The sequence below is a fragment of the Nelusetta ayraudi genome, unplaced genomic scaffold, assembly GCF_046127955.1.
Source record: "Nelusetta ayraudi isolate G7.1 ecotype Tasmania unplaced genomic scaffold, CSIRO-AGI_Nayr_v1 ptg000005l, whole genome shotgun sequence".
Classification (NCBI taxonomy): Eukaryota; Metazoa; Chordata; class Actinopteri; order Tetraodontiformes; family Monacanthidae; genus Nelusetta; species Nelusetta ayraudi.
Genome location: NW_027466055.1, coordinates 3,888,995 through 3,902,500, shown reverse-complemented (window position 1 = coordinate 3,902,500; position 13,506 = coordinate 3,888,995). Strand labels below are relative to the sequence as shown.

At 48.5% G+C, this 13,506-nt stretch overlaps 1 protein-coding gene across 1 annotated transcript in view; it reads left to right on the top strand.

Annotated features, from left to right (window-relative positions):
- The window catches only part of ush2a (Usher syndrome 2A (autosomal recessive, mild)), a 152,203-nt gene that overhangs the window by 127,881 nt on the left and 10,816 nt on the right, over nt 1–13,506 (top strand). The window contains exons 73-78 of the mRNA XM_076050230.1: nt 833–1,050; nt 1,126–1,262; nt 11,916–11,997; nt 12,160–12,305; nt 12,505–12,834; nt 12,917–13,278. Of these exons, the coding sequence (XP_075906345.1) occupies nt 833–1,050; nt 1,126–1,262; nt 11,916–11,997; nt 12,160–12,305; nt 12,505–12,834; nt 12,917–13,278 (1,275 nt within the window). The remainder of the gene's footprint in view (nt 1–832; nt 1,051–1,125; nt 1,263–11,915; nt 11,998–12,159; nt 12,306–12,504; nt 12,835–12,916; nt 13,279–13,506) is intronic.

The window sequence follows — 13,506 nt, the reverse complement described above, 5'->3', positions numbered from 1 at the left end:
GTCATCGGAGTTGAAACTTTAGTGTCTTATCAAAGTTTAGTGCCCATTTTGTGGTGTCAGAAGTGGACAAAAAGTGTAGCTCACACCATGTGATAGAATTCTTTTCAGCAGAAAGATACAAAACACCACATTGACATTCACCATGTGTCAATTGTGCATGAATGCATTTATACTTTTAAGAAGAGGAAAGCGCAGAAGTTGGAGCGATGTGGCTTCAGGCGTAATCTCTGCTTGTCAATCTACCTGCTGAGTGTGTGTGCGTGCACGTGTGTGTATTAATGCATGCTGAAGGTCGTGGCCCGCTTGTTGACCAAAGAGTGTGTGATCTGTATGCAGGGTCAGATCAGAATAAGCCCTTTAAGTCCTCCGGAAACACACATTAGCATAGCAGTTAACACACACGCACACAGCCGCACACACACACACCTGAGATGATCAGACTCGGGCGGACAGGGGCTTGAATAAAATAGGAACATCTCTCTCTTTCTGTCTTACCTGAAACCCAGAGTAATCACAGGCAAAGGGCTTACCAAGACAAGAGGTTGCTTGCATCAGCCCGTGACTTACACGCAATGTTAAAATGTGACGGTCCGTCTTTTATTTTAACTCCACACCAAACGTCTGCCAGCGGTTTCAACAATAAAACAAGAGGCGGCAAAGTTTTAGACGGCATGTATTTTCTTTTATTTCCTTTGGGTAACTTGCAAATGAAACTGCAGTTTGAAATAATGTCTCTGAGGAGGTGGCCGAAAGGTGAAACATCTGACAGTAAATCATTAAAATACGTCTTTTGAGTTTTAATACACTCCATGTTCTGCTGTTTCTCCCTCAGGCGACCAGTAGGAACAGAGGAAGAGCTGCTGGTCTTCATCTGGTCCAGTGGGCCGCTCGAGTTTTTCGACGCGAGCCCCGCCCTGCAGCCCTTCAGCTACTACCAGTACAGAGTCCGCGCTCACAACTCCAAAGGCTCAGTTCACAGCCCGTGGGTTTCAGCTCAGACCCTGCAGGCCAAACCAGAAAATATGGCTCCTCCCACTGCCACGCCCACCGGTAAGTCACCCAATGGTTGGAAAGCGACCGGCGCGTGTTCGGTGGCCGTCTCACACACAGTTCCCACTTTGACAGGGGCCTACTCGACCCATCTGGGATGGAGTGAACCGGGTCGGCCCAATGGGCTCATCTCCCAGTATAGACTGGTGTACAGGAAGCACCAGCAGGATCCGACACTCAACTCTACTGCTGTCACTGCTCTCACCGTGGAGGTAAGCAGTCACCTGGTGTATGAACACGCCGGACAGTAAACAGAGGTTATGGGGTTTCTGCACACTGGCATATCAGTATAGATCACTTGACACTGTGTACAGACAGCAGTTTAAGGCCCAGACAAGAGAAATTATGGGCATGGTTGCCAGCCCTCATATTTCCTGACAATTCCAGCAAGACCTTTTTTTTTTAGAGTGTGAGCTGAAGTTCAGCTACAGCTCAAAGTGTGAATTTTGGTTAAGCTTAGGGTCAGGGTCTACAAGGAGGCCTCACGAATATAGAGAGACACACAAATCTATTGCCATCAGCATGTAAAGAACTGCAGGCCTCAAACTAAATTATTAAAGCAAAGCAAACAGAAGCTGGAGGCGTGTGGATGGACGGAGGAAAAAGGAGGCAAACACGTCGATAGACAAAAAAATAAATAAATGTGGGCAGGTTAAGACAGAGTGATAGATAGGCTTGGCAGGAAGTGGGGGAGAGGAGGTGAGGGCAATAGATCTATATTCTGCCCATACAAGTGGCCTCTTCTCCCTCGCTGACCTTTGGCTTGTCACTCATAATTAATACAAGATGTAAATGGAGACCTTTCACCTTCTCATTGATATGGAACACTCTGTGTTTGTGTCGGCGCGTGTGTGAGTTTGCCTATGTGCGAGGGCCTCATTGACATGGCATAGACTTATTTCAGCGGTGGTCATTTGTCACCCGGTCGCCTTCATCACGTGCGCTGTTGCCATTTAGGAATACACAAAGAAAGGGAAAATGAGCAGCGCGAATGGACCACACGCCCAGCCGAGGCCGAGTCGTTGCAGGGTTGCTTTATTGCTGTTTTAATGAGCCGGACATGAGCATCACTCACACCGGCACGAGACCACAATAGGACAAAATATCTGTACTTTCTACTCCTTAGATTGGACGAACATGCTTGGTACTTTTCAGTTTGAATGTATTTAACTATTTGAAAACATTTTCTGTTAATAATCATTCACTTATTATTGTTATAGCTGTTGATTAAAGTGGAGCAATTTGAACTCTGCTGTTGTGTTGTTAAAAAATATTTGGATCATCTTGTAGAGGGAGATTATTTTAGAACCTCTGCTTTGGGGTCAGTGTTCAGTACGTTTTCATTCCAGAGAAAAGCAAACGTGTAGAAAATAACTTTGTTCATTGTTGTTAAAAGTGTAAACATCCAATATGGTTCACTGCCAATAACTATTACTGATTACAGTTTGATTGAGTACCAAAGCTGTTAAAACCGATCCAGATGCTCATGCAGGACCTCTGGTCAGTGACCCTAGTCACAACATTTTCAGTTTTTTTTGCAAAATTGTCAACAAATGTATAGTTTCATGAATGGCAAAAAAGAAAAAGAAAATTTACTGAAGTACATTTCAGAACCTGTTTTTTTACTTTTACTTGTGTAAAGCAGTTAAATCACTACTTTTACTTTTAACAGATTATTTTTACACAATGTTATGTGCTTTTAAGTATTTTAAGTATAGAATGTTAATACCTTTGCCACTTCTGGTATCCAATTGGCACAAAAAAGCTCTTGAAAAACAGTCAGGAAATCCTGGAAGGTGATTGGAGAAACAGCAGTTTAGCCAAGTAGCAACGGCTCCTGACAACTTGTTGGTGGACGGGCAACATTAGACGTGTCTCGTGGCTGTTTTTCGCTGAGCGTGCTGCCGTTTTACCTGAATGCTCGCCGTGCGCAGTCAGAAGGAGGAGGACCTTCCTGTGCTGTTTGTCTCAAGGTGAGACTGCAGTCCACTTTTCACCGTGGCTTTTGAGGGCAGCTTGCAGCAGCCACTTCCTGCCTCTGTCACGACCGAGAGGGAGCTGATTGTTGATAGAAATACTGAAACAAGTGGAAATGCTTCTAGTTGGAGCTTAAGAGGCTGGAAAATCATACAGACTTTGAGGTTGTTGCAAAATCAGATTTTAAAAACTTTTTTTTAAAATGCTGCTTTTTTTCAAATCCCAGAAAAAAAAAGATCCATTTAACAGAAGTAACAACTTTGCCTAATGATCCTTAACCGTGTTTTTGCTCAGCAGATAGATGTGTTTGCGCGTTCGCGTGCATGTGCGCTTGTAAGTGTGTGTGTGTGTGTGTGTGTGTGTGTGTGTGTGTGTGTGTGTGTGTGTGTGTGTGTGTGTGTGTGTGTGTGTGTGTGTGTGTGTGTGTGTGTATTGATCCCCGGCTGTGCTGGGAACCCTGCTCTGTGCCAGCTTGGCTGATTAATGGGGTCGTCATGGCAGTCGGACGGAATGAGGGTACGAAGCGCAGGCAGCCTGCCTCCCCGGACCCTGACGCTGCCTGGCACTCTCACACACTCGCAAAGCAACACAAACTGCCTCCGCATGCTTTGCATATCTCTGTTAGACACGTCAGTCGGCCACGCCAGCGTGTCACGCGTGTCTTTTTGCCACGTGATTGTTGCGTTTTCTCTTCATAATCTAATTTTGTCTCTTCATATTGTTCTCACCGTGTTTCCACACACTCCTAAATTTGCTTCGATGGACGTATTGTTCACTGCCACTGCACTGATCAGTTCACAGTTGACCAAAGCTCAGGCCACAAGTCAGTGTGTGCCATCTGTAAACATGTGTTTTTCTCTCCCTGCATCTGGTTGTACCTTCCCTCACTTTTTACACCTCTGACTTGTTTCTTTTCCTTCCTCCCCCACCCCCCCACCCCCTGCCACCGAGACCGACATCCTCCCTCCTCCAGCGCAGCCGCCGCTCCCTCCGTTCATCTTCCCCATCTGCCGTCCTCCTCACCGCCGCCGCTCACCTTTTATGCTCTTCCTTCCTCTCCTCCACAAAGTCTGATCCTTCTCTCCCTCTTTCCATGTTCTATCCTCAGACCACTTTATTCCTCCCTGCCCACCCTCTCCTCTTTCCTCCTCTTCTCTGCTGTCCTGTCCTCCCTCCCCTGGCTCTTCCAGATGTTACACTGTGGCCCATGGGGCCACTGGTGAAGTTAGACCGCATGCAAGTGTGTGTGTGTGTGTGTGTGTGTGTGTGTGTGTGTGTGTGTGTGGATCTAATATGTCTCAGTTCAGTTGCCAGTGTGTCTATATAGCACATTTGTGTTTGTGCGTGGCTCGAATTGTGTGTGTGTGTGTGTGTGTGTGTGTGTGTGTGTGTGTGTGTGTGTGTGTGTGTGTGTGTGTGTGTGTGTGTGTGTGTGTGTGTGTGTGTGTGTGTGTGCGTGCGTGCTGTATTAATACATCCCATTGATCAGAGCAGGACCCCTGACAGTCATCATCCCTGAGAACCATCTGGCCGATGCCTGACGCTCCCTCACCCAAACACAAGCTGACACCCTATTAATCTGCTACCACCGTGCATACATGCATATGTGTGTGTGTGTGTGTGTGTGTGTGTGTGTACATGCGCGTGTGTTTCAGCATGTGTGAATGAATGAATCAGTGAAAACGTGTGGAACCAAACCGCGCTATGTGTATGTACGAGGTTACGTGTAGCATATTCTGTGTGTATGCGCTCATGCGCAGGCCTATGTGTGTGTGTGTGTGTGCACGCGCACGCTCCAGCCATGCACACACATATGAATGTGTACACACACCGCTCCGCCATTCGCCAACAACAGCCGGCGCTGAAGGGAGCTGAAGGGTGCTTGGAAATTAAGGTTATTACACAAATTGAGCCATATGGTCTAAATATTTCAGAGCTGAAATTTACTAGGCAATAAAAATGGCCCCTACCTCGGTAATGGTGTAAATTACAGCTTAACCACCAGCGCTAATGATGTCCTTCTGTACACCCCGTAACCAACCGTACATGAAGGACACATTGTTTAAAAAATATCCGAGGAAAAGCAAGACTGGGGGGGAGGAGAGAGAGAGAGAGAGAGAGAGAGAGAGAGAGAGAGAGAGAGAGAGAGAGAGAGAGAGAGAGAGAGAGAGAGAGAGAGAGAGAGAGAGAGAGAGAGAGAGAGAGAGAGAGAGAGAGAGAGAGAGAGAGAGGGTCTGGTGGGCAGACAGTGGAGGCAGTATGGGCAAGGGGGAGGTGAAAGGGGTGAGGGGAGAAAAAGAGGGAGGAAGATGGGGCGAGGACAATGTGATCAGAATAGAAAGCAGAGAAAGAGAGCGAACAGCGTGTTTGCAGCCGGGTGGTTAACATTAAAGAGCCCAACTCAGATAGAGCCAGGACAGCACGGCCAGCGGTGGCGTCAGAGTCCATTTGACCATGTGCTGTGTGAAGACATGTGAAGTTGGGAGAAACCTGCGGCGGTCGAGTTCTTTCACCCAAATCATCTGCTCGATGGTAGATAGCCAGGTTTGGTATTAGGATTGATTAGGTTTGGGGGTTGGGGTTAGGATTGGTTTTAGGGTTAGGATAACGGTTGGGGTTATGGTTGGGGTCAGGATTTTGGTTAGATTTGGGTAAGGGTTGCATTAGGGTTTGGGTAAAGGTTGGGATTAGGGTTAGGGCTGGGTTAGGATTAGGGTCAGGGTTAGGGTTGGGGTTGGGATTTGGGTTGGAGTTAGGCAAAGGGTTAGGTTCAGGGTTAGAGTTGGGCTTTGGGTGGGGTTAGGGTTGCAGTTGAAGTTGGGGTTAGGATTAGAGTTAGGCTCTGGATTGGACTTGGGGTAAGGATTAGGGTTAGAGTTGGAGTTGGGGATCAACTTGAAGAGAGTGGATGGACTGAATTAAGCAAGGAAGCATTTGATCAGGAACTCATGGAGTGCAACACCACAGTGACATAGAGTCCTACTCTCCCAGTGTTTGATCGTCAAGCCTGGCTGATAATCAACAATACCCTATTGGTGTTAGCTGTTGTTGCCTTGAACCTTGCCTTTCTTCCTGGTCAGTATTTTTTTAGCAGTTTAACCGCTTGGGCGACAGAGTGGAGGGAAGAGGCCGATTAGCAGCACAGTGAAGCTTTTGCCCTTGCTGCCTGTGACACCCTTTAACAAATGAGGGAGACAAAGGAGCCGGGACGTGAGAGACGAGAGCAGCGCTGAGTGTCACGGTGGGGTGAGGAGACGGAGCTGAGGAGGTTGAGAGGAGAGGAGGACGCGCGAGGAGGGGAAGGGTGGATTGGAGGAGAGAGTGAGGAGAACCTGATGCAGAGTTCATTAGGACCCCTGGCCTATCGGACCCCTTAGTTAAAGGTCTCCAACTCTGATTGGAGGACTCTCATCCTTTTGCATAAACAGCCAAATAATCAGGCGGCAGCAGCCTCTCAGCCTCCTCTCTCTTCCTCCCCCCTGCAGCTCCTCCCCCCACTGCTCCGCACCGCTCGGTCCTCCCTCCGTCACCGCATTTCCATCTGGCCAATCTCCGCCTCCGACGCAAAATTGCTGCTTTTATGTTTTCTCCCTCCGACGTCTCTGCGGACGTCTTTTTCCACTTTTTCCCAGCTCCACCTCTCAATCCCAGATAGTTTACACTCTTCCACTGCCTCTTCATTGCTCCTCTTTATGCGCCCTCTCTATTGCGCGCGTACACACTCACACTCGGGCCTCAGTAATGACTGGGTGTGCTGTTGTGTGCGCGTGTGTGCGTGCCAGAGGAGAAGCCACGCCATCCAGTGTAGTGCACTCCACTCGTCTTAATGGGTGTTTAGTGCTGCAACTGTGCTATGATGGTCATCACTTTAGAGGAATGCTGAGAGTGTGGCAGAAAATAAAGACTTCAGTGCCTTTGTGACAACGGGGTCCATGCAGCTGGTAGGTAGGTCGAGTGAGAACGTGCACGAGTGTTGGTGGAAAGTTGCAAGAGAATCTCCTCCGAGTGATTGTTCTGCCAGCGGCAACTTTTGACCGTGTCAACGCCTGCTGAACCGTTTGTCTTGTCAAACGTGGAGTGTTTGCAATTGGTAAAATAGGGCCTTATGATTATAATTTGCATGTCTGTGTTCTCTGTTGTTTTAATAGGCCTGCCTCAATAAAGTACTAAAAGTGCACTGAACTCATTTGCTCAAATTATTTTCATTTGACTGTTTTTTTTTTTGTTTTGTATTTTGCTAACGGTTGCTCGTACATAATTTATTTTTGTTGAATTTCGGCCATTGCTTTTGGCTACAGTACAATCACACACACACACACACACACACACACACACACACACACACACATGCAGATATGTGCACTAAATTTGCTGTTCCTGGGGTCCACAGCCGCCAAAGCCAATCATGGCTGTCGGTGTGAAGTGGGCACTGCTGCTCCAGACCCCTGCAGCCCTGCTCTGTCTGTGCCGGCCACAGACAAAACACATGTCTAATGGCACTCCGTGTGTGTGTGTGTGTGTGTGTGTGTGTGTGTGTGTGTGTGTGTGTGTGTGTGTGTGTGTGTGTGTGTGTGTGTCTCTCTCGCATTGAACGTCTGTAAGTGTCAGGGTTTGTGTAATGCACACTGACTAGCAGGGACACCCACGCAGGGCTTTTTGCGGAGGGACACAGGGCAACTGTTCCAGCAGCAGTGAATTAGGCCTGGGCAAACGCAAACAAAATCACACACACACACACACACACACACTTGGCTTGGGAGCTTGGCATGGGGCATGAGAGAGCAGCATGTGGTGCACTGGCTCACCTCAGAAACCTCTGAAAACAATTACTGCTCTCACAGGGCTGGTCAGGGCACAGCTTGCACTAATAGACTGGACTAGAAGAACGGAACTGAATGGGGTTGAGTTGAATCGGGACGAAATCTCACTGAATTATTAGCCTAATGGGAGCGCGAGTTGTGTCGAATGGTAATGAATCGCTTCCAATCCCGAGCTGCTTCCCCTCGCGCTGTGAAAGAGGTTCGGACGCGTGAGGAAAAGGTGAAACGCCGCGATGCTTTCTTATCTCCCCAGGAGTTAATGTGGCAGAGCAGAGAGGCCAGAGAAGTTGCCTGTTGAGAGGAGCATCCCTGAGGCAGAGCGGTCGGACCTCATTCACCTGTCATTAGGCACGGCTCTTTCATGTGTTCTTAGGCCCTCACTTTACTCCTACCACAGCGTGTGTGAGTGAAAGAGAGAGACAAAGAGGGAGGAAGAGTGTGTGTGTGTGTGTGTGTGTGTGTGTGTGTGTGTGTGTGTGTGTGTGTGTGTGTGTGTGTGTGTGTGTGTGTGTGTGTGTGTGTGTGTGTGTGTGTGTGTGTGTAGCCATATGCTAATGCTGGTCCGTCATTGGGTCTCTCTGCGGGGCCCGGTGCCGGGGCCTTTGTGAGATAATCAGCATAATTCTTTTGACAAATACACATGGTTATTCTTAATTAGTATCACACACTGTCCCGCGGCTGCACCATGCCTCTCCACCTGAACATCTCTCCCTCTCTCTCCCTCTCTCACACACACACACACACACAGACGAGCTTGCACTTAAAAAAACAGAGACACATGATACAAAGCTAGATGCATGCAGATTGGGGGGCTCGTTAGGGCAGTTGCAAATGTAAATTAAATACCTTGCGCGCACATTAGCCTTTTTACCTTTTCAAATTCAAAAAGGCTGAACATCCGGAGACACACAACTGTCCATAGGACTCCCGCTGCGCCTGGGCTCCGCACACCAAAGGGAAGACAGAATGAGGAAATAAAAGATTGAATAGATTGCTTCCTCGCCCTCGATGCTAAGTTGCGTTGAACCGTGTAAGATCTGAGGCTTCTTTAATGTATAAATTAAGGAGACCTCTTCCTGTCTACTCTCCTCCGTCCCCATCATTGTCTCACTCTCTCTCTCTTTGTCTTGTTTACATTTCTTCCTTCACATCTCTGCAAAGCTCTCCTCTTTCCCTCCGTCTCCCCCCGTCCCCTGACTTCCCACTCACCCTCTGTTCTTTTGCATTTGCCATCATTAAATACTGACTTTGATCATCCGTTGACACGCACACACACACACACACACAGCTGATTTTTAAACACACTGAACTAAAGTTCATGCATTGAGATTTTTTTATTGTACCATATTATTGGTCTTGCTTGTATATATGTGCAATTCATATATATATATATACATAAAAAGCACCTGTGCTACCACTTGTCATTCACAACATTAATTTTTTATTCATTTAATTTTGGGGGGGCTTCAGCCTCTGGTCATTGTCTCCCACAGGAAGGTCAATTAATTAATTTTTTTTTTCTTTTTCTTTTTTTAAAAAAAAAGCCCAGTGAGAAAGTTGTTTACATGAAGGAGCCCCAACTAAATAAATTCCTGTTGTGTCTTTACCTCATATTATAGATGTTTGTTTATGGATCAACCTTATCCCCTTATACCATCATTTTATTTCTGTCAGTTTTATATGTGTTTGCACACACACACACACATACACACACACATGCACACACATGCACACACACACACACACACACACACACACACACACACTCACACACACACACACACACACACACACACACACACACACCCCTGTGCTGTGGAACACTGTCAAAGTGTTGTGTGTCTCTTTGTACATGTGTAAGCATGGACTAGAAATAGCATTGAGGGAGCTGTTAATATAATGTAATAGTAGTGTGTTTTAGTGGGACTCTATACAATCACTGGCCGTGTGTGTGTGTGTGTGTGTGTGTGTGTGCGTGAGTGTGTGTGTGTGTGTGTGTGCGTGTGCGTGCGTGCGTGTGCGTGCTCGCGCCAGCAGTTTACGGGCTCCAGCGGTGAAATTCATGGCGCTTGATTGCTGTGTGTGCGTGCGTGAGTGGGTGCGCTGGCCGTTAACGCGCTGTGTTTGAGCGATAAAGTCTTTGAATGTATTGCCATCTAGAGGCGTGTAGCAGAGTCTCCGCGCTCCTATAAAAGCCGCCAGCGCCAGATGCTGCTATTGACAATGTGCATATGTTAACCGCTTTATAGGCCACATGCCTCGCATATTTCACCGGCTTTTAAGGTAGAGAGATCTCTCATTCTCTCCCTCTTAATCCGTCTCTCCCTTTTGCCACATTTATCTTTTTTTCCCCTCTCTCCCTCTCTCTCTCTCCCCCTCTCTCTCTCTCCCTCTTTAGCTTCCTTCCGTCTTTTTTTATCCACTCGCTCAATCTCCCTTCACCCCCCCACTACCCCGCCCCCCCGCCTTCTGTCACTCCCTCTCTCCGTTCTCTCATCTGTTATCACTAACTTACCTCCAACTTTTTTTCCCCATCCCTCGTTTCTCCGTCTCCGTTCTCCACCGCTTCACTTCACATCACTCCTATCTCTTCTTTTCAGCCATATTTCTCCTCCTTTAGCCCACTCCCTTTCCTCCATCCATCTGCACCCCCCCCCCACCCCACCCCACCCCAGCCCCCCTCCCCACCCCACCCGCTCTTTGCACCCGTCCCTCCCTCTGCTTCCACTGAGAAGTGCTGTGATTTGCAGGAGGATTTAGCTTGTGTCTTGGTGCCTTGGGGCTTATTAATCCTATTTTACTGTGGATGAAAAATATGTTGGCTCCCAGACATGAAAACAGTGAATACATGCATTCTGCTTGTTGTTCGGGGCAGTTCATCCTTGGTGCCAGGCTACGGTGATTTGTCAGGGTTTTTCATTTGACTCACTTTTTGAATTGGAGCCTTTTTGATCCTCTTGCTGCCGCGTTGAAGTGGGTTACCAGCTAATCTCTTTACATGTGCTCGCTTATGGTGAAAGCAAACCGTCAATTTCTTTGAAAAACTGCAGACTCAACTCGTGGAAAAGAGAGAGAGAGAGAGAGAGAGAGAGAGCAGGAGTGGGTGGGGGAGGAAGGCGGCTTCTTGCGGCGAATATTCACAGACAGCGAGAGCTCTCTCTCTCTCCTCTCTCTCTCCTCTCTCTCTCCTCTCTCTCTCTCTTCCTCTCTCCCTCTTTCTCTTCCTCTCTCTCTCTCTCTCTCGCTCTCTCTCTCTCTCTCTCTCTCTCTACCTCTCTCTCTCTCTCTCTCTCTCTCTCTCTCGCACGCTCACCGCCGCACCAAAGCTCGCAGCGATGCGCAAACAGGCAAACGCTACATCCTGGAGCCCCAAACTCCCCGACTGTGGAGGCGCGCCAGGGCTCTTTGAAACAACAGCGAGTCTCTTATCAATTAGGAAACTGTATCATACACACACACGCACGCACGCTTGCTACCGCTGCGCCTGGCAGCGGGCTGGGCTCGGTCCCACTGCCTAAAGCTACTGGCAGACTCTGCCTGCGCGCCACAAAACACTCCTTGCGCAGCCTTTGAATTCACCCATAAGGGAGGGTCCCGTGTCTGCCAGTCGCTCTTCTGTCTCCGCCATCTACTAACTTCGCCGTGGCAGGGGAGGCATGTTGAAGTGTTGATATCGCAAATCCCTTGCCATGTCATATTAGACGCCCATTGTTTGGCTCTTCCTCTCCCCTCCACATTCCGATGTGACACACGGCTCACTTGTTTATTTATTTTCAATTCATGCAGGATTTGTTTGTGTCGCTAATTTCCCCTCTGTTGTCTTTCTGTGGCACTCTACCCACTTGCCTGTTCCCTTCTCCATCCCTGCTCTTTTATTCTGCTCCCTTTCAACTCTTGCCCAACTGTCCCTCTGTCTCCTCTCTTCCCTTTCATGTCCCCCCTCGCCAAGCATCTTCCAGTCCAATATTCTTTCTACATCAGTGTGTGTGTGTGCGTGTGTGTGTGTGTGTGTGTGTGTGTGTGTGTGTGTGTACATATATATGTCATACCTTTACATTTTCCCCATAGGGTTCAGTCCGAGAAGCAATACTCTTTGGCCTGGAACCTTACAGTGTGTACAGTCTTCGGGTTGAAGCTGTGAACAGCGCAGGTGGGTTATTATTATTTCTGTTATTTTCTATGTAGATAAACTATTAAGAATTGAGTAACTAAAATGAAATCAAGGTGAAGACATACGTCTATCAATGGACCAAAATCACTCAAAGGTTTTCGAGATTGCTGTGACTCAACCCAGAGCTTCTGTCCCATTCAGGTAGTGTGTTCAGTCCATGGGTGAGTATCAGGACCCTGGAGGCCTCTCCATCCGGCCTGGCTAACTTCACCGTGGAGCAGAGGGAGCAGGGCAGAGCGCTGCTGCTGAGCTGGGAGCAGCCTGGCGCTCCAAACGGCCTCATCACGGTACACACACCACACACACACAACCCGATGAAACACACATCAGCCACATAAGTAGGATGAAGAGACAAAGTTCACACTGAAATGTAGGAATCAAAACAGACGGGAAAAAACAAACTTCCCTACTTCATCCTTTCTCTGCGTCCTTTGCCCTGTGTTAACCCACCTTCTGCGTGCTGCTCCTGCTCTCCCACCCCTTCAGATGTATAACCTGTACAGTGAGGGGAACCTGGAATTCAGCGGCCAGTCTCGCAGCTTCCTGTTTCGCCGGCTGGAGCCGTGGAACGGCTACTCTCTGACCCTGGAGGCCTGCACCTCAGCAGGCTGCACCCGCACGCCGCCTCAGCACGTCACCACCGCCGCAGCTCCGCCGGCTCAGCAGGGTCCGCCCAGGCCTCTCCTCATTGGCCCTGATCGCGTGTCACTCACTTGGGGCCCGCCCTCCCAGCCCAACGGGCCCATCAGAGAATACGTCTTACTGGGGAGAACTTCACAAGATGGGCAGGAAAAGATCACAGATGGCGTCGAGAGGGTACAGATGCAACTCTGAGAAGCTGTTTTTTCTCATCGCTTGAATTCCCCTCTCTTCTGAAATAAATGACTTCTTCCGCCAGGTGCTGTTCACAGAATCGTCCCCGCAACGTGCCGACACCTTCTCGTACACTGTGACGGGTCTGCGACCCTGGACGCGATACGAGTTCAGCGTCCGCACTCAGAACCCTGCGGGAGACACACGCAGCCCCTGGGTTCCCGTGACGACCAGACAGGCTCCACCCGGAGGCCTGGCCCCACCCACAGTCCTCCACCTCCACGGCAAACCCAGTGAGGTGCTGGTGTCCTGGTCGCCCCCGGCTCAGCCCAACGGACTCATCCTATCTTACAGGATTCAGAGAAACTCTGTGAATTTCTCATTTAGCTTCGACCCCACCGTCCTCAGCTACACCGATGAGGGCCTGCAGCCGTTTTCAACCTACAGGTACCACAGACTTACTGCATGGAAAGATTCAAGGTCCAGTGTGTAATACTTGGCTTGAATTGTTATTTTTATATTGGTAAATAAAGTATACTGCCCATAAATACAGTAATAAAAGTGTATAATCGCAGTACAATAAAAGTTTTTTTTTCCTACCCTTAGAATGGTTCTTATTTATATTTAAGAATACACATAAAACAAGGGTCTTGCTCCCAGTTCAGGTTTGGGTTC